The 21,492-nt window shown below is 37.7% G+C and overlaps 1 protein-coding gene across 2 annotated transcripts in view; it reads left to right on the forward strand.

The window, feature by feature from the left end:
- The window catches only part of FRMD4B (FERM domain containing 4B), a 224,965-nt gene that overhangs the window by 65,805 nt on the left and 137,668 nt on the right, over positions 1 to 21,492 (forward strand). Inside the window, exon 1 of one of the 2 annotated variants that reach the window (XM_007426078.3) lies at positions 13,733 to 13,909. The exons of the other annotated variant lie outside the window; for it this stretch is intronic. Coding sequence (XP_007426140.1) covers positions 13,748 to 13,909 — 162 coding nt within the window. The 5' untranslated portion in view covers positions 13,733 to 13,747. Of the gene's footprint in view, positions 1 to 13,732; positions 13,910 to 21,492 lie in introns of those variants that run through there. 2 annotated transcript variants of the gene reach the window in all.

Raw genomic sequence — 21,492 nt, forward strand, 5'->3', positions numbered from 1 at the left:
TTTTACAATGGTCATTAAGTGAATCACCATGGTTGTTAAGCAAATCCAGCTTCCCCAATGGACTTTTTTGCTGGAATTCGCTTAACGAGCATGTGAGTCACTTAATGACCACGTGATTCACTTAACAGCCATCATTAAAAACATCACAAATCATGATCACGTGACCACGGGGGGTGATACAATGGTTTGCAATGGTTGTAAGTGCGAGTACAAGCCATAAAGCAGTTTTTCCAAGGCTGTCATAACTTTGAACTGTTGTTAAACAAACAGTTGTTAAGCTATGACTACCTGTAGTCTAAATTATAGTGAAGCATACATGTAATATGTGATAGTCCTGGGGACATGGTGCAAAGATTCTGTGCTGCCCCACCACTCCTTGTACATGTGGAGCAACTTGACTTGATTAATTTCTTTGTTCTTGTAGCACAGATTTTGAGATTCCTTCTCTGTTGCCAGATAAGAAACTTATTTCCTCAAAAACCTCATACAAAGTGTCTCATGAATGCATCTTAATTTTAGTTAAATAAACTTTAGGGTAATATAGCATGGAGATCAATATTAAGTTGTTCTTTGCAAACTCAGTTCTCTTCCATGACAAAATGCCCCAGATATTCTAGAGATTATTATTCTAGAGGTTTGCTATACAGTACATCAGTGCAGCATTGAGGCCAATTTTAATCTGCTCTGATAAACATGAATTGGTTTATTCTGTCAAATATTCATTGTGCCATAACCTCATTAATATAAAGGGACAATAATTGTCTTGATTATTCTTATCAAGTAGACATTGCATTCTTGTAGGCAATTGTAATTATCACAGGATGTAAAACATAGACTTTCTCTGATCTTGTTGAAAATGTATATTGTCAACTTAATTTCCTGTCTTAAACTACATATAACTTCCCTCTGAGCCTCACAAATTCTGGTTTTAAAGTAGAGACAACTGGTTTTTGGGGGAACTTCAACATTAACACATTTATTGTGGCTTAAGTTTTGAGGATTTAAGTCCATGAAATGTTCTCTGGCTTACAAATATGTATGTATATGTGTGTGCACACTCATTTGCAGATGCATTTATGTATATCTCTTTGAAAACAGCTATATATTGTATGACTATATTGACCTGTGCACAATGATACATTTGATGAACTAGGCTCATATGACTTTTATTTGTTAATCAGAAATATTTTACCTTACCTTTATTTCCCCCCAGACATTCTCATTACTATAAAAAGATTTGATGATCCATGGCATTAAGCTTACAGGTAGTCATCATTGAACAACCACTCATTCAATGACAGTTTGAAGTTACAATGGCGCTGAACAAGGAGGACTTATGACCAGTCCTCATAGTTGCAGCTGTTGCAGCATCTCCACAGTCACGTGATCATGATTTGGGCTCTTGGCAACCAACTTGCAATTACAATGTCACAGCATCCCATGATCATGCGATCACCATTTGCAACCTTCACTGCCGACTTCTGACAAATAAAGGCAATGGGGAAGCTGGCAGGAGGTCACACATGACCATGGTATGCTGCGGCCATGCAGGATTTGCCTAACAATGGCAACTGGGACTGCTGCAACTGCTGTCGTAAGTCAACGTGATTATGTGACATCGTGCTTTATGACTGTGTCACTTGGTGATGGAGTTGCCAGTCCCAATTACCATTGTTAAGGGAGGACTACCTGTACAATCTAAAGACATGCCCTGCATGAGAAGGAGGTCAAGAAGCAAGTGGGGGGGAATAAGTTCAGAATAGGTGCTAGTAGTAGTACACTTCTATCATCTGTCTGTCTGTCTGTCTGTCTGTCTGTCTGTCTGTCTGTCTGTCTGTCTGTCTGTCTGTCTATCTATCTATCTATCTATCTATCTATCTATCTATCTATCTATCTATCCATCCATCCATCCATCCATCCATCCATCCATCCATCCATCCATTGATACACCTCCCGCTCCAGTAAGCCAAAAAGGTGAAAATAACTGGAGGAGATTCTTCAAGAGGTGGTGATATAGTACTCCAGACAGATTTGATAATGTGCAGAGAGGGCTGTAGATGACATCACTGTGGAGGACATTTTTCCATTTGGACATGATTCATATGATATGGTCCAAAATTCAAATGAATTAAAACGATTGATTTACTTAAATAAATCTTGGTCAGTAGGGTTCAGCAGAATGATCAGGATAGATTTAAGGATTGTTTTTAACTCTGTTGGCTAGAGAAGAGTGTGTATGGGAGATTTTTACATCCCTCAGCCAAGTTCAGCGATTCAAAGCACTGATATAATTATTAGAGCAGAGAGTGATCATGTGCCCTTGGTTATGCCTTTCATGATATAATCCCAGAATTTTCAGGATTGTGGGTACCAGAGTGTACATCGGGAGGGTACAGAGTGGAACAAAAACTTCTGAAATGGTCTTATCTGGTCACAGAAGGAATACAGTATACTTATATAGCTAAAGCATGCAGTTTTGGAGATATATTGTTATGACCTTCCCAGAAACAAATAGAATTGCTTATGATATCTAAAACCCTTGCTGTGTAAAATGGTCAAAGACTAACTGGATACATTATGGAAGATCTGTCACCATGCAAAAATGCTAATAAACTTGCCAGATCTGTAAGAATGGTAAAAGTAGCTAATTCTGAACAGATGGTGCTGGCTATAGTGGACAAGTGGTGAAATTACAAAATTTCATAAGGAAGAAAAAGCATGCCTGCACTATCTCTGTGGCAGAACCTAGTCAATCTCCGAAGGTTTTCCAGAAACCTTATTTGAGGGACCAACTCTCCCCAATCATATCTACCTGTCCCATCAAGTCCAGCAAGAAGGGCATGTTGGAGGTCTCTTCCACAAATTGTAATCTCATAGGACCCAGGACGAGAGCCTTTTCTGCCATGACACCCACTCTTTGGAATATCGCTCTTCTTGAGGTCAGATTGTCCCCAACACTGCTGGCCTTCTGGAAGGGCCAGCTTTGCAGTCTGGCCTGGGGAATCTGGTAACACAGTATGGAGCCTACAAGATGGCTGTACTGTAGGAAAATGGCTGTATTGCTAGGGAGAGTACACTCTCCCTCAGATTGTGTTTTTTAAATGGTTTTTAATGGTTTTTACTGCTTTTAATTTTTTTTTAATGATTTTTGTTATGTTTTGGGTTATTTTGTTGTATTGTTTTTGTGATTTTTAACTTTGTACACTGTTCAGAGTCACGTATGTGAGATGGGCAGCTATATAAATTTACCAAATGAATGAATGAATGAATGAATGAATGAATGAATGAATGAATGAATGAGAACCAGCGAAAAAATAGAGCAAGCAGATTTTTTTTACCTTGTAAGAATGCTAATTTCTAGTGTAGAAGTCAGTGATAAAACGAGAAGAAATAGAGTCAACAATGAATCAGTGCTGAATAAATGTGGTTTAAATACAAAAGTGACCTGTACAAAAGAACCATATTGAGGTTTCGTCATATAGAGAGCAGGAATGAGAATCAAGTTGCAAGACAAATATAGGAAGTAAGAGTGAAGGGGTCAAGAGGAACAGGAAGACCAAGACAGGTGTGGTTGGGTGGGATTAATGACATTCCCAGGGAAAGAGCTGTGAGCAGTTTAAAGAGCAAAAATCAGTTTTTGATGTGATACGTAGATGTGGTGGAAACAATGATGGCTTGCAAGGCATTGCATGGTATGAATGGTGTTGGTATCAGATTTAATTATGTTTCCTTTTCTTATTTCATGCCTTTAATTTCTTTGGCTTATTATTTTTATTGACTTTCTGAGCTTTGCATAGCATTGCTTACCTAGAAAGAAAATAGTAGGATGAATAGGTATATGTGTATGTATGTATGTATGTATAAAATAATAAACTAATAAGCTCCAAAACATCTTGAGTTTCAATATTTTATTTCATCCATTAATAAACTTCATGCAGATATAATTATTTGCCTTCTTTAGACTCTCTTTGATATATTATACATCTCCAAAATACCCAGGGCCCCTCACACGCTCAGTTGTGCCCCACTGGATACAAAGGACACCTATGGTTATACCTGTTAAATTATTTCACAGTGACTTAATCAGCAGGATCACAAGAGATCCCTTTCTCAGAAATTAGAGGGAGACAGCTGGAAAAAAAATGATAAAATTAACAGCAAGCTACCTGACCATCGAACTTGAATAGTGACCAACCCCCCAGCCCAACATATGGTTTGAATTATTTATTTATTTGTTTTGTTTGTTTGTTAGTTTATTTATTTATTTAGCCTGCTGTTAATCACAGACTGACTTCTGGCTGTTTACAGTAAAAATAAAACCCACACATAAAATAAAAGTCCAAACCAATAAAACCCAATCAACCACCATCAACTGCAATCCCAAGCCCAATAACAATTTTCTTTCCATAAAAATAACTTGGTGTGTTGGAGGTAGAGGAAAGATAGCTACAGTTCAGAAGACACTTAATCAAATGGTTGCTACAACCTCACACTCATTTCCTTAGAAGCTCCATTAAGCATAAGAACACTGGATATACATATGTAGAATCATTCTATTTATCCAATTGATCTCTAGTGTGCTTCATTGCACTGTATCACCAGTACTGATACCTTTTTGGAGGTTATATTTGTTATCCTTCAAAAAAGAATTATTTTGGTATATCAGGAGAATGCCAGGCAAAAGCAAGGTTTGGCTGTTTCTTGATATCTGGTTGACATTTCATAGATACATGGCTAAACTATATTTTATTCTCATGCCCATGTAATGAATGATGAACTCTGTTGTTACTGCTTTTCATTCTATCCCTAGAGAGAGACTTTGTGTAAAATGGGTAGCCTTCACTTGCTCTAATTATGATATTACATGAAAACACCTTCATGCAGGTCAGAAGTACCACTGTCAGAAGCTTTATGATCACAATTGCCATTCAAAAACAGGTCAAATAATCATGTATTTAGCACTTCCTTCTTTTCACCTTCTATATGAACTCTATAATTCAGGCATTATCTAGAAATGAGTTCCACCATCAGTACCAGCAAATAAATGGGTCTCCTTGCTGCTTAATGCTGATAAGGCAGTTACCCTTTCTGCTATGCCAGTACAATTAGGGTGATGCCTTCAAGCCTTTGCTGTTTGTTGTAATAAAGTGGAGCTGGTCATTAACTACTCTAAAAACAAAAGTAGCATTGTTCACTGTAAGGCCCTGATTGCAACCACAGTTGGATGAGAAACAGCATCAACACAGACCAAACTAAAGATTACAAATACAGTATTTGGGAGTTATCTTTCAGTCTTCTCCATCATAGATGAAACAAATAAAAGCTGTTGCTGTCGGGACTTAAAAACCTGCTAGCCCAATTTTTCAATTCACCAGCACTGACAATTCTAACACTGTCTTGGTGGCCCTAAACTTATTTAAAGTTAAAATGTTGAGCCATGGTTCACAGATTTACTGTTACATAGTGTTAAGCTCTCTAGCGGTAATCCAATCTACGTTCATGTAAGCTGTTTTTCATGTTCCTTAATACTCTGTTGTACCTGGAATCTGGACTAGTTTCTGTCTAGGCTCACTTGAGTCTTTGTTACCTAAAGTTTTGGCTACGATAGGCTTTTATGTCAACTTTGAAGACAATTATGTATCCTCTTAGAAGTTAGGGATCACTGACCATGTTGTGGCCTTTTGTCCATTATTTAATTTCATTCAGCTTTGAGAGAACCAATTTAGAAATAAAACAGTGTTTCTTGACTGTGACTTTCAGAAACATGTATCTATTTCCCTTTGTTATTATAAAGGTGGCTTGCTCAGAAAACACTTCATCTCTGCTAATTGTCACACAAATACTCTGTGATAAGAGACTTATCTCTGGCCGGACTCAAAATCCTGCCTTCTATTGTACTAAAAGGGAGATGCAACATCACTACATTACAAGATCACTTCTACTCCTTGACTTATCAGTGCCTCTGCTTGTTAACTGGCTGAGTAGGTCAGACAAGCAGAATTCAAATTTTCTCCTAGCAGATACTGTATATCAATTAAAATTTCAAGAAGTGTTGCCAAGTTGTTTGATTGCAATCTCTAGAAGGACACTTTTAGACTAGCTTTGATTAGTTAATTGAACCACACATTTGCTATTGGTTGTTGGAATAGTTTTTTTTAAATAGTTTATCTTATTTATTTTGTTTTATTTATACATCGCATTAATATAGCCACCCATCTCACACAAAGTGACTCTGGGTGGCTTTATCTTATTAATTTAATTCAGTTTAATCAATACTTCTTTTTAAATTTATTTTGTCTTTTCCTAGTTGTCCAGTGAATCTGTATTTCAGATTATTGATCACTTATCAGATGGACACTCAAGTAATATTAACTTGAATAGATAAAAGCAGGGAGAAGCTAAAGAACTGCTACTACATGTTTGAGTGTTATGGCTCTAAAGCAATAGTAATTCCATCAAGATATTCCTTCTGGTAGGGGACAGCAATGGAAAATGACTTGAAAAATCTGGCAGTTTCCTTGTTCACTGAATCCTGAAAGGAACTATATCAGGTCCTACAGTTTTGAACTGGTGTGTCACTGTTCCAGATTTACACTAGAGTCATTCAACTGGGAAGCAGTCGTCTATTGTTCTGGGACTAACTACATGGCCAGCTTTCTTGCAGCTTCACATCTTGTTCATTTTAGATTTTTATTAATAATTATTCAGCTTTACTTTCATTGCCACTGATACTTCAATTGTGCTTAAGTAAACAAAAAAATTATTGAATATTTGCTGTGTTCACTGCAGCGAAGACCAGTGTCACTCACTTTTGCCTAATGGGCACTTATGCAAGTGCACACCTGGATTCTCATCTTGCTATGGTTATCTAAACATGTAATATAAAGTCTGGACTGAAGAGCCAAAATGACTGGGAATTCTGGAAGTTATGTTCACAATCTAGAGAGAATTAGGTTGGATAAGGCAATATTACAAGAATGTATTTAATTTTGTTCAGGTTTGGAGGTAATTTGGATCAGGAGTCCCTTCACGCGGTCACTCATGCCCTGGTCACCCCCTGGTTGGATTACTGCAATGTGCTCTACGTGGGGCTACCCTTGAAGAGTATCCAGAAGCTACAGCTAGCACAAATTGCAGCAGTGTGGACAGTTTTGAATGCCCCCAGGGGGGCACATATAACACTGCTGTTACGCAAGCTGCATTGGTTGCCAGTTTGCTTCTGGGTCCAATTCAAGGTGTTGGTTATTACCTTTAAAGCCCTTCATGGCACAGGACCAAGTTATCTGAGGAGCTGTCTTGCCTGCCCCCGTTATATCAGCTCACCCCACTCGGTCTGGCAGAAGTGGCATGTTGCAGACCCCACCGGTCAAGGAATTTCGACTGGGGGGGTCTAGGAAGAGGGCCTTTTCTGCTGTGGCCCCCGCCTTGTGGAACAACTTACCACCTGAGGTGCGGTCCACCCCCATGCTCATGGCCTTCTGGAACAGTGTGAAACCTTGGATATGCCAGACAGCCTGGGGGCCTGATGGGGGCTCGAATTGTTGCAATTGGCTGGTGGGGTAATTGATTCTGCCTCCCCACTCATCTTGAATTGTATATAGCCTTTTTATATAGTATTATTTTTTTTAGCTAATTTAATATGGATATTTATATTTGTACTGTTTTTACTGTTTGATTTTAATTGTGAGCCACCTAGACTCACCCTCTGGGGGAGATGGGCAGCATATAAATTTAATAAATAAATAAATAAATAAATAAAATTATAGACGGTTCTTCAAAAAAGGCAGTTGCCCTGAGCTTCCTACATGGAGGTGGTTGTATTTACACTGATAAATATTGCATTCTAGTTGCAAACAAAAACAAAAACCTTAATTTCTGAAACCAAGGTTTATCTCACAGATCTTTCAGAACCTTAAAAGTGATAGAGTGCATCAGGAAAAGTCTGTTCCAGATTTTAAAGGCATGAGTATCTAATGAAGCTTTACACAAACACAAGCATATAACCATTCCAGATAATGAGGGTTAAGCTTTCTTTGCAACCTGAACTATTACAGCACCGTTACTGAATACCCTCTTGAAAGACTACTCTTATCTAGCAGCGGTTGTTATGGTACCACAAACCAAAGGATCATATTGCTTCAGATGATCCAGCATAGAAAGGCAGGAATAAAGTTTCATCTTTTGAGGGCCCTTCTCTCTTCTCAGGGATTTTACATTTAAGAACATAAAAGAACTAGAAAGTATATATACTTTATATTACATTCCTGTGTGGATTATTGGTATTGTTGGTTTCATTACATGTCGTTCTTATGTCGCCTTATTATTTGACATTTTATATTTTAATCCCATGTAATCAGCCTAGTGGAATTGTTCTGTCATGGAAAATTCAGAACATTGAGAAGAAATATCCAGCGGTTTATTCCATGATCATTACAAGAAAGAGGAACTGCCCCAGCAACGGGAAAGCAAAGATTTTTATAGAAGTTTATGGCCACAGGATGGGAAATCTTAGGGATCTGATTTGTGGCAACTTTGAGGGAAGCTGGGCAGGTCCTTGAGAGCTAGGCTGGTGTAGTGATTGAGGCATCAGGCGAGAAACCAGGAGACCATGAATTCTACTCCCACCTTAGACACAAAGCCAGCTGGGTGACCTTGGGCCAGTCCCCCTCTCTCAGCCCTAGGAAGGAGGCCGTGGCAAACCATTTCTGAAATCTTGCCCAGAAAACTGCAGGGACTTGTCTAGGCAGTTGCCAGGAGTCAACACTGACTTCAGTGCACACACACACACACCCCGCAAAAAAAAGTCAGGTCCTTGTCCACATACATGGAGTTATTTCTGTTGTTAGGCAAAACTGCACTTTCAGGAGTGCAGCAGTACTGGGGAAGTTCGTTGTTAAGGAGATGGAACATTGTGGTAACAAGGCAAGGTCTCTGATTAAGGATGGAACGCTGGGTTTTCACCTGGTAGCAGTTCCCTTATTAGGGCTGTCCTTGGGCTGTACAGTGAGCAGGTGAGTGAGACTTCTATTATTTGGTTTAGTTAGGATTGCAGGGGGTTTTCTCTGGAGGTAGGAGAGTCATTTTGCATCTGATAGGATTAGGCAAAGAGAGGATCTGGGTCTGATCATGGTCATGTCCAAAGGGAGGAAGGGGGTGCAGCCTCCATTTTATTTGTTACAATTTGGTTTTAATCTGGTTTTAAAAGGGTTATTGTTTTTATTGATATTTGCATTTTGTTTATGGGTTTTGTTGCTTGATTGTTTAATTATGTGAGCCACCCAGAGTCACAAATGTGAGATGGGTGGCTATACAAATGGAAGAAATGAAATGAAATGAAATAAAATAAAATAAAATACATCTATTTTCTCTACAGTTCAAGTGAAATAAATCAAGGGATCACTGAGCATGCTGAATTCCTGGTTTATCTCCCACTCATAGAAAACTAGCTTATAAATTAAATAGAACTTTCTCTTTCCCTTAACATATCATGACAGAGAAACAAGTCCCCTTGTTTGTAAACAATGCAGTTTAAATACTCCCACCAAAACATGAAACATGAGCAAAGGGTGAGACAGAAAGAATGGGGTGATTTCCTCCATTAGAAAACTTATAGGAAGCAGAGAGTTGGCCAGGGACCCTGGAAGCGTTGTTGTTGTTGTTTAAGGGAGTGGTAGTTGAAGATGATCAGAACATGCTGAATATGCCCAGGTCGTGCACATTTTCACAATAATTTGGACCATGTTCTTTGGATCTCATGCATACAGATGGAAGCCTGAAAAAGGACATAGTTGCTTTAATTAGCCTCAGAGAGTGCTGCACTCATGGAAAATCTGAATTTCTTCCAAGTCATTTTTGATGCACGCACACAGTCCTATTTTCCGCCTTTCAGGTATGTTTTAATCACCACTGGTTCAACTGGCAAAAAGGTTATAGGGTATCATACCCAATATTGCTCAAATGAATATTGAATATATACTGTAAAATCTAACGACAAGTAATTCAACCAAATGCCATACAATGATAATGTATAGATAGCCTTCTCTCAACTGGTGCTTACTAGATGTGTTGGGACAGTGGGCTGAAGAATTCAAGAGCATAATGAGGCTGTCAGTTTGGTTGGTTAAAATCATTAGCAAACTTTAGTTAAAAGCCACTTCTTTTTTCTCCCATTCCAATTGTCTTTCCTATGCTGTCTTTCTTCAGTCTTCTATATTTATACCATTTTATTTGTAATTTTGGCTTATTTAATAAAATGAAGCTAGTGTTTTTTTTAAATGCAGCCTGTTGAACTAGTGTCATACAGAGTGCTTCATCTTTTGGCTGAAGTTCAAACAATGTGAAGCTGCTATTTTTTTCTGGTCTTTTCAAAGCAATATATACCTCCCACTGATCTTCTCCCACCCCCACCCCCACCCCCCAGAAGACTGACATAATTACCATAAGCCTTTTCTATCTTTTTGGTATCCTAGTTCTTTCCCTGCTGTTTCATTTAAGATCTTCATTTAAGATAATAAGAGTCAGTATTCTTTTTAAGACTCTTCTGTAGAAAAAAAACAGTGACCTCAATCAAAACAAAGAACCTTTTCTAAAGTGTGCCCCAAATATATACAAGTAGATTTACTGGTAACCAGAAAGCCAAGTTATTTTTTTGTTGAGATTGATTTTTGGTGACTCACATGGACCATACAGAAGTGGTTTGGTTCTGCCTTCTTTCCCGATGTCCAATATGAGTGAAGGTACCTGTAAGTATGAGTGATTTTTTTTTCTGTGGGGAACCTCAGTGACCTGTAAACCTTCTTGTCTGTTGTTCTGCAATAAGGCACAGGGTGAGATTATGCAGATGGAATAACAGCGAGGTATGAAAGCTTCACTGCAATTATTGCCACAAGGTAGAACCAAACATAGGCTCATACATCACTTGACCATATTAATGTTTACTGTTTCTTGTCTTGAACTGCTTCGCAACTTAACTGTTTTGGCCTTTGCATTTATTTCCATCACATATCAGAATATAAATAAAAAATGAAGTTGCTTTGGATACCATGCTGCAGTTAGCTAACTTGCATGGAAAAAAATCATAACTTGCGCTTTGTCGTGCCTGCATGTATTTGTGCAGAGACATATTACTTTCCAGCTATTGCATAAAGTTGACCGAATGAATTAAAAAGGGCTTTTAGAGGAACCAAATGTTTACTTATCTGGGAGTAAGCTTTAGTGAACTGAGGATGTTTTGAGCAGCCATATATAGAGTTATGCTTTAAGTGAACTGCTGAGAGATGATTATTATACGTAATATCTACCTGGGCCCTAGAAGACCACTTCTCCCATTAATTTGCTGCCAAAATTCAGCAGAACAATTTCCCTACTTGTGATAAACTACTTTGAAATGTTTCTAATTATTTGAAAGTTCTAAGGTTAAGAAGTAAATTAAAAGAAACAAGAATGCTTGGTATTTAAGACTTTCTTATTAACTCTATATGAAATGAAACTTCAGAAATACTTTGGAATCGATAGGTTTATCTTTTTTAATCATACCTTTTTATTCTTTGAAGTGCCCTACTTGATGAGAAAGTGGCTTGAATATGTCTGCAGACACTTACACAGAGAGAGAAAGCTACATATAAAAACCAAAGAGTATGTATTTATTTTGAAGGGGAGAAATGGAAACAGAAGTGTGGGAATGTGCTCACTTTCTTCTGAACCTGAAGCATATGACTGGCCAGTGCTCACTTTCTTTATTCATTTTTTAATTGTTTAAGTATTAATATCTTGGCTGTTTAGATCTAGCCCCATATACTTTCCCTTTTGGGGCCTGCCCACTGTTGAAAATAGCCATTGGCACAAGATACATGACTAAGTCTTGGACTGGTTACATTCTTCATACTGCTATTTTTAAAAGTATGAATTTGAATTAAGAGTTCCCCTTAAAAAATCCCCTTTTATCTCAATTCTTTCAAAATGGATCCTGCATTATTGCAGTCTTTCATATCTGGTGTTCTCCAAACATACTAGATTACCCAACTACAACTCCCATTATCCCAATGGGAGTGGGAATCTAATACATGTTGAAGGTACCGCATTGAATCAAGTTGCTTTATTGTATTTATACAATATTTTACAAGCCTTTACCTTGTATAATATGGGGATCCACTTGTATAACCTCTATGTATGATTCATAGATTACTTTTTTTTTAATGACATACTTTAACCATTGAACATGGTCCCCTACCATCTCTTCTTCTCCTGGTCTGGAATCAAAATGTGTTTAGTTATTTTTGTTTCGTGCATGTTGCTATAAGCAAGTAAGTAGCACTGTTGTGCAAGCAAATAAACATCTGAAGCTAGCATTCACATGTCAGATAATGGCATGGGGCTTTGCATTATCCATTAATTAAGGTTGTGCTATTAACCATCTTTATAGCAATATTCTTCAGCCATTTCTTTTACTTTTTATTCCTCATGAAAAGTTGCCTCACTCTGTTCAGTCTCCTGTTCCTCCTCCCCCTTCTTAAGGCAACAGCTTAATGAATAATAAGAGGCAAAGTCCTTTCTCTCCTTAGCTGACTCCTAATGAAGAATTAGCTTTAAAATGCCAAATTCTATGAAAGTTCTTAAAAAAAAAAAAAAGAATTTTCCTTCAATTCAGCCAGCATCAAACAACTATCCCCCATCAGTCCCTTGCAAGGAATTGCCTGTGCAATTAAAGACATTATTTTCTGGTGCTAACGGTTTAAATCTCCAAAGGGCTCTGCTTGGCAGCCTAATTTTATACCAGCTACAGAGGAAAGCCTGGGAGTCTCTTGTGGTTATCATTTCCCAGAGTGTTTATTTACCTCAGTCTACACGGTGAAAGGCTCAACTTCGGTGCCTTTTCTGTTTTTCCTCATGCTGTCTGTGCTGCATTAATAGGATTACCCTTAGTTTAATGGAGGGATCGGAGTTAATTCCCTTTTAGTAAGAAAGACAATGTTCTGCGGGAGTTTTATGCAGAAGCAGGGACGTTCAGTAACTGTTACCTTGTTTTCGTTGCACTGGGTCAGTGGGTTCTAAGAAGAAAAAGTGGGTGGTGGGGAAGGATGCAGTCTTTTTTAATCAAACCATTTTGAAGTTGTGTGCGTGTGACTGATGCGGGGGGGGGGAACAGACTGAACAGAATGGGGACAGGCTTGTTTCTCTGAAAGAAAATAGAGGTGCTGAGATATAGCTTAGAGGGGGCTCATTTGCTGCATCCTGAAGGGATGAGTTTCCACACTGAGGGCACCGGAGGGAACAGTATTGAATTACTTGAAAGGAATTGTTTATGGCTCTCTTCCACGTGCACGCACACGCGCACACACCCCAGCCCCAGAGTGTTCAGTGTTCAGATGAGGGACTGGTGAGAGGCGTGCATTACAGAAATGGGTTAAACGTGTAATTAGAATCCATACTGGTAGCTCCAGAAGCTTAAGGAGATTTATCTAAGCTGTTCCGAAGGGCACAAGGCGGCTGTGTGAGCTCCCAGTCAGGGGGAGCCACCGCAGCCGTTGGCCGGGCTTGAAGCCACGCCAGTCTGCCCAGGAAGCAGGGAGAAAGAGGAGTTTGTCTGGATGGCTTGACCTCATCCCCCCCCACCCTTTCCCGTGCAGCACGGTATAAAAGGCGCCTGCTGTAGCAGAAGTTTGGAGCTTTAAAAAAGAAAGAAAAATCTGACAGACTCGAGGCAGGAAACAGTGTGGCTTGCTGGGCTGAGGCTCAGAAGCAGTAGATCATGGCTTCAATTTTCATGTGTGGAGTTGAAGACTTCCTTTTCAGCGGCAGCCGCTTTGTTTGGAACTTGACCATCTCGGCGCTCAGGAGGTGGTACACGCAGAGAGTGAGGGGGTGCCACCAAGCACTGAGCATGTGGTGTGGGGTAAGGGACCTTTATCAGGTAAACCCATGGCGATTTTTGTTTGCTTGTTTGTTTATTTTCCTTCCTTATGCACCGCCAAAATGGGGGAAGAAGGAATAGTGGAGAGTCCATCTGTAACAAGAGCCTGACCAATTCACCTGTGGGACGCTCCTGAATTAAGGATTATGACTCCTAGACCTCTGCATGAAAGACACATAATCTTCATTCTGATTTATACTTTCCATGCCTCATAAGACAGGGGTGAGGAAGTCTGAGGCGGTGGAATTTGTGTTTCCCATCTTGCTTTTTAAAACATACAATGCCTTTCAGAACTCTTGCCATGGCAAAATTCCCTCCCACGTTTATTTAGAACTATTAATTGCGATTGGTTCTGCTTTCAATCCCAATGTCATTCATCAAGCTTGCCATCCCTTACTACTTCAGGCTTTTACAACTAATGGGCTAGTTTAGTTTCCATCAAGTAAGCATGCAGAGCACAAAATGCTGTGGCAGGAGAAATGTACTGTATTCTCCCTATTCCTTTTCTCCATCCCCCTCCATAATTCTTCTTCTTTCCCCAGTAATAAGTTGTTTCAAAACATCTCATGCTCTTCTTTTTTTTACCCCTTTCATTGTTATTCTACCTAGTTCGGAGATCAGTGATGAAAACGTATCTACTACTTTAAAAAAAAAAATAGAAAAAAAATATTTTCATTCATGAGCATTTTTATATTATTGGCTTATATCATTCCATAAGATCCTTTCAAATTAACTTTTTAAGAAATATTGATTTTAAGGTAGATAATAAGTCAGATGTCAGTTTCTATACAATTTTCATGTAACTTGCTGTTACAGTATGTATTTTCATAAGAGTGCATATCTCTGGTTTGAAAATGGAATGCATTGGTGGTTTAGAAGGGAACCTCCTGAGGTAATAGGACTCTTAGTATTTGGTGAAAATAGGTGTATTGTGATCTTTAGTGCCCTTTTGGAAATAGACTCTATTCTTGAATTTTAATCAGATAAGGGTGCCAAAATAAATGGTCTTTGTTCCTTTTAATTATAATAGAATAATTTTTTTCAGGATGTGAGAAAATGTAAGTTTGCAATCCTTTATACTGTATATATACACTATATAGTGTAAACATCCTGGGTGAAGTCAAGGGTCAATCATATTATTGCCTGGGCATGGACTTCTTTGTATAGTCACTAGGATTTGAGCTCAATTCAAGGGAATTTCTGCCTCTGACTTCTCACTATCAGACACATGGTAACTGCTAAGTGAATTAGATGTTTAAACAAGGTTGGGAAAGCACACAGAGCATGGCTTTTCTGGAATTCTTTCCAAGCAGCACTGATACCAAGAAACAGGTGAGTAGAAATAGATGGATTCAGAGCCTAAGAAATGCATAAGATCCCAAAATTGTTTACTCAGAGATGACTCTCCTTGTAGTGCATTATTGTTTCAATTATTACTTTGTTCTATGTCTATACTGTCTTTCGTTATAAATGCATAATAAATTAAACAACTTCCAATTTTTGCTTTGTAACATTGTCACTGGGAAAGAAGAGGGGGAAGTGCATCCTTATCCTGTTCTATAGGAATGCACTGAGGGAATTTTTTCTGGAATGTTTTCCTCTGTAGTCCCCATCCAGATCTGGCCCATTTTGAACTTGCGTTTTCTTTTGCCAGCTTCTACTCCACACTAAATTTGATCCATTTCTGTTCTGTTATCAGAGAGGTATCCTCCTGATGTTCAGATGGAAGACAGAATCATAAGTCTCTTTACATAATTTCTTGTCAATATTCTGTTGGGTTGGAGAGAACAAAAAAACTACTAGAAGCCATACTTGTACTGATTTTCAGAGTGTAATCTCTCCCCTCTGCCCCTTGCTATTTTATATGTATATATAAGCACCTGGAACTTCACAGTTTATCTGAATCCTTTGAGAAGAATCAATAAGCAGAATGCCTCCAGGTTGTTGAATTCAGCTGTTAGACATTACATCATAGAGCTGGTCCTCCCATTAGGAGTACTGAAGAGACCATTTCAAATTGAGTCCCCACCCATTGCTCTCCCAAAGCAGGTGCTTCATTGTGTATATGTTCATCTCAGCAGTTTGTGCTCCAATTAGTCACCATATATGTTGCAGTGAGGGTGTTCTCAGAGGGATACATTGGAAGGTGGCTGTGGTTTTCAGGAGAAACCAGCAGCTGTGGTGGCAGCCATTTGACCATATGTGCTCTAACGTCCTCCTCAGAGTTATTTTTATAGGAAAGCCAACTGTATGGAATGGCAGTACTGCTGTAGACAGGAAATTGATGCCTAGGAGGGAAAGGTGGAGAGACTAGCAGTTCATGCTCCCATTTCACTTGGTACATCTTCTCAGGCCAGGTGTTGTTTCACATTAGAGAGGCAGAGAATAGCTGACATTGAAAAAAATAGTGTTACCTACAGGTTACTTTTGCCTGTGGGTAAACCCTTAAAGATTTACTAACATGCAGTGTATCCTTAGTCTCAGTCAAGTACTGAAAATGCGTACTTTATATTTTTTTACCAGGTTCATTCAACTTGGGAAAAAAAAATTCAGGGCCTTACTGATCTCTTATGCACTGCCTTGGTTCTCATTCCAGAACACAGCAAACTTTAAAACAGAATTTTTTTTTGGTCCATTAATCTTACTGTTAGTGATACTTTTGATAGGATAACTATTTTAAAGTTTAGAACTTCGTATTATCACCCAGGCCTGTTAGGAATTTCAAAGAAAGGTTGCTTAAAACATCTTTTTTTTTTTTTTACTCTTGTTAGTTTATGCTAATGGTCAGAGAAAGACCCACAAAGCTGATCTTTTCCTCTAGGAAATAAAAAAGAAAAAAGAGATTTAGAAGAAGTATAAGGGGTTTTTTTTGGCAAGCTCCAATCCTTGAATGTCTGTCAACAGATGATTTCCTATTCGAAAAATATTAGAGAATTGCACTTTGAGTTAGGCTGCAGTCACCATGGTTTAAATGAGAAAAAAGGTGTTTTATATAACACTAGGCTGTTCAAGTGATTTACTGCATGGGTACCTCCTACATTTCCTCTGCAATCCTGCAAAGTGTACATATCCTGCGTATGCATCATCCAATTTTTTTCATCTCAACTATGAAATTAATTTGGCTCCTATATAAAGGATTAAATTTGTGGGTCAGTAGAAAGAACTCCTGTGGGTTATATAATTACAATAGGTTATATAATTATACTTTTCCCCAGTAGTAAACCTGTTGGAAGCCCCTCCTTTTGTAGCAGATATTGAGTTATGCTCTCTTATTATCACATATTATTATTACTACTCTTGCAAACTACTATTGCAAATGCTCTCTTATTATCCCATATTATTATTACTACTATTGCAAATATTTGCGATGATACCCACAGACCAGACAGGTTATATCCCAGATAGAAAGATGATGGACAACAGTAGATTTATTATAAGTGCACTGGAATATATCAACATCAAAAAAAGAAGGCAGCTATCATATTTTTAGATAAGGAAAAACCTTTGATAATTTGGAATGGATATTTGTATTGGAGGTTCTAGACAAAATGAATCCTAGAGAAGAATTCAAAACCTGAGTGAAGAGCATATAACAATGGCAACCAGACTTTGTTAATGCAATGCAATTTAGACCAAGAAACCTTAGTTCAAAACCTTGTTCAGGTGGACAGCATATATCAATGGCAAACAGCAAAAATTACAGTGAACGGAACAGTCTCTATAAGCTTCTCAATATATAAAAGTACAAGGCAAGGGCGTCCACTCTCATCTTTACTATTTATAATTGCTTTGGAAGCCCTAGCAAACAAGTTCCGAAAAGATAAACAAAAAACTGGGATTAAAATTCAAGAAGTATACATGATGAAATGCTATGCAGATGATACAATACAGGTAGTCCTCGGTCAATGACTACCCTGTTCAGCAGCCATTCAAACTTACAGTGGTGCTGAAAAAGGAGGTATACGACTGGTCCTCAAACTTACGATGGTTGCAGCATCCTCACAGTCATGTGATTGCCATTTGCGAACTTCATAGCTGGCTTCAGGCAAGTAAAGTCAATGGAGAAGCTGACAATAAGTTGCAGGTCGTGATCACCTGATGTCATGCTTAACAACCGTGGGTGATTCATTTAATGACCACGGTGGAACTGATGTCATAAGTCAGGTGTGGTCACATGTTTCACTTAACCGTGTCACTTAGCAATGGAGTTACTGGTCCCAATTGCGGTTGTTAAGTGAGGGCTTCCTATATTAACAATTATGCAACCACAAAGTTCCACGTGAGAGTTCAGAATATATTTCAAAACAATTATAATAAACTATGGAAAGAAATAAAACAAGACCTCAAAAGATAGAAAAGTTTAAAACTTTCCTGGTCATGACTTACTGCAATAACCACAAATGAATATACTACCCAAGATAAATATTCTATTCCAAATGGCACTGATTTCAATTTCGGATAAACATCTGCAGAACTGGCAAAGAACAATTGACAGATTGCTATAGAGTGGGGAAAAAACCAAGAGTAAGGTTGAAAATTTTGCAAAATTCAAAAGAAAGAGGTAGAAAGATTACGATGGAAAAATTGGGCCAGAGAGGTCTTTGTAGTCCCAGCAGAGTCTTTTACAAATCAATAAAAATTCATAGTAATAGTGTTAGGATTAAACTCAACTCCCAAATAAAGGCTGAAGCTTAGGAATCTCTAAGAATGTTATTTTTTATATACCTTGTGACACATTTTCCTAGAAGAGATTTTGCAAAAATTCTCGCTTTTCAGTGAGAATTTTATTCCCCATTAATATTGACTTCTCTGATTTCTATAATACATTTAACATAATATCAAAGAAATGCTCAGTATTCAGTGTTCTTATTTTAGATATTTATCAGTGTTAAATCAGTTAATGTATAAGATTGTTACAAAGGGTTTGTGATTATGTTTCATCCATGAAGGAAAAGGCCCAAATCTATCACTTATCTGAATCTGCTATACCTTTGAACAGTTCATATCAGCCTAAACACTTGCCCTGATCAAATGCTGTACAGATACAGAAATAAAATGGTGGAAGTGACAGGACCAAAGTAGGATTAACAAGAGAGGAAGCTGGACAGATATAACTGGAATTAGCTTAGATAAACATAGACATATACTGTATGTAAGCATATATGAAAGTGAACATGTTTGTGTTTATAAAACAGCCTCTCCAATGTATTTCTAGTGATAATCTGCCATACTGATACTAGAAAACTTTTATTTTGGTAGGAATGGAATAAACTTTACTTTGGAGCATATATCTGAAAGTGCTCTGCCCATAAAATACAGAACTTCCCCTAAATCTGCCTGTTTTCATTATGAACATTTGAAACTGCCTTAACGTCCTTTTTTCCTTTGTTGGGAGGGGATGTATATAGTCTCTGTACAAAGTCTTATATAGCCCTACTATTGTTTGACATTGTTTAGCTTGGGTTCTCTGCAAGCAAATCAATGCTGTTGGTGACTGTGTTATAGCCTTTTTGGAACTGAAAACATACAGTACATGCATAGAAAACTCATTTTTAGAATGCGCGGTCTCAACACTTGAAGTATGCTTCTGTTATGCTAAAGGGATGAAGAAGCAGCAAGGAAACTCTACCTGAATAGTTTGAATAGTGACGAAGGCCACACTTCTTCTGTTTTAGAGGTTGAAGTTCATATAATGATAAGCTGGAGCAAGCTCACACAAACCTTGGAAGGTTGATTCTTCCAGGCTAGATGGAGAAACTGCTGACAAAATCCTTAAATTCAGAACATAAACTTGGAAATTTACACATATTGCTGAACTACTAACTTGGAACAGTGGAATAAAGACGGAAATAGACTACGGTATTTCTGTTTCCTGTCATTCAAATCTAGTTAGCCTGGACACCTGCAATATTAACATTTCCTCTACCACTCCACCCTTAATAAATTTTCCAAAATGAAATTGCACAACAAAGGAGAGTGTCTTTAGAATGATTCTTCCAGATATAACAGAAAAATTGTTAAGATTTGAAATATCCATACAATATATCTGTAATGGAGAAGGACTAGTGAATGTTAAAGATCCTTAATCTCTCAATTTCCTTCGAACCAAAACTCTGGTTTGATGTGTTACAAGACTTGAACAGCTTGATTTCTGTTATAATTGTTTGCGGTTAGTTAGATTGTGCTATAACCCTTTTGAAGTCAGTTTGTTTATTAAATAATTTAGGATACCCAAATTAGAATTCTTCTGTCATATTTCTAACGTGTAATTTCTCCTAATGGAATTTGTCCAAAGTGGATATTAAGACATTGTATAAAATATGAGTAAAATTTTTCATGCTGGTATAAATACAATATAAAACAACATCACTAATCAAACAAACCAATAAAGCTATAAAAACTATGAAGCAGGTAGAGATACCATTGCCACTTAAATTTCCTTGGCAAAAAAAAGTTTCAACTAATTTCCAAAAAGAGTATTATATAATTGGGGGTGAGATGATCAAAAGTTATTGGCTTACCTCTGTAAGACTCAGGCAGGCAAGCTAATATGGGAAGATATGCTCTCAAGATAGCTGATTTCAGAACTATCTTTAAAAGGGATTTTAAAATAAATACTACTAGCAATTTTGAAATGGAACTAGAAACAAACAGGCAATCAGTGTTTTCAGTAATGGTGTGCTGAAATCTGCTCTTCAATTTCCAGATCATTTTTTCCCTTGAAAAGAGGTTCTGTTTTTCTACTCCTTTCTCAAAATATTATAGAATTTCTTCTAATAACATTCTTTGTTGCAAGCTGCCTTGCTACTATTATTGTTTTCTTTCTTTTTGTTACACATCTCTTCATCATATTGTAGCCCCCCTCGTTGTAGTGTATTTCTTGATCAAGGGAAGGGATTTGATTCAGGCCAGAAATGCAGCAGATTGTTGGAGAGGCGAGTGTACAATAAAGAGCAGGACATTCTAATGCAGCACTTGGACACATCATGAATGTCACTCATGAGAATTTTGCCAAAATGTTCTTTTTTAAAAAGGAAGAATTTCTTTTCCTTCATCTGGTTGAAAGTAAACACTGAAACAAAGTACAGGAAAAAAACATTAACCCAACTTTAATTTTCATCAAGTTGGGATTCCTTCTGGATTCAATTTACTCTGGGGCTGCGTAAGCCCCCATCCATCAAACACTTTTGGGTTATCTGGCCCATGAATTTTATAGAACTCTTCAGGATGGCTTCAGGTTCACACTTGCCATTTCTGTTACAGCAAAGATTGCATCCTGGCATTTTTTGCTTAATTGTGCCTTGCCATTCAATAGTACCTACTGTATATGAAAACTGTAAAACTGCAACGATTCCTGTAACGTTTTGCTAAAGCATCTGTAAAAATGCCAAAGACAACTTTGGGCATAAGATAACTCTTCCAAAAATGAAATTTATTGAAAGCAATCTTGTTTGTTTGTGCCAAAGTTTTATCCTTTTAGTAGATGAATAACTATAAATCATAACAACACAATCTGAGTGATTGAAAATAGTAACAACAATAATCTGTCTTGCCATTTTATGGTTAGATTAGTTTTTCTCATT

The sequence above is a fragment of the Python bivittatus genome, unplaced genomic scaffold, assembly GCF_059951505.1.
Source record: "Python bivittatus isolate LINGU-HERP-01145 unplaced genomic scaffold, Pbiv_v1 ctg000080_np1212, whole genome shotgun sequence".
NCBI classification, from domain to species: domain Eukaryota; kingdom Metazoa; phylum Chordata; class Lepidosauria; order Squamata; family Pythonidae; genus Python; species Python bivittatus.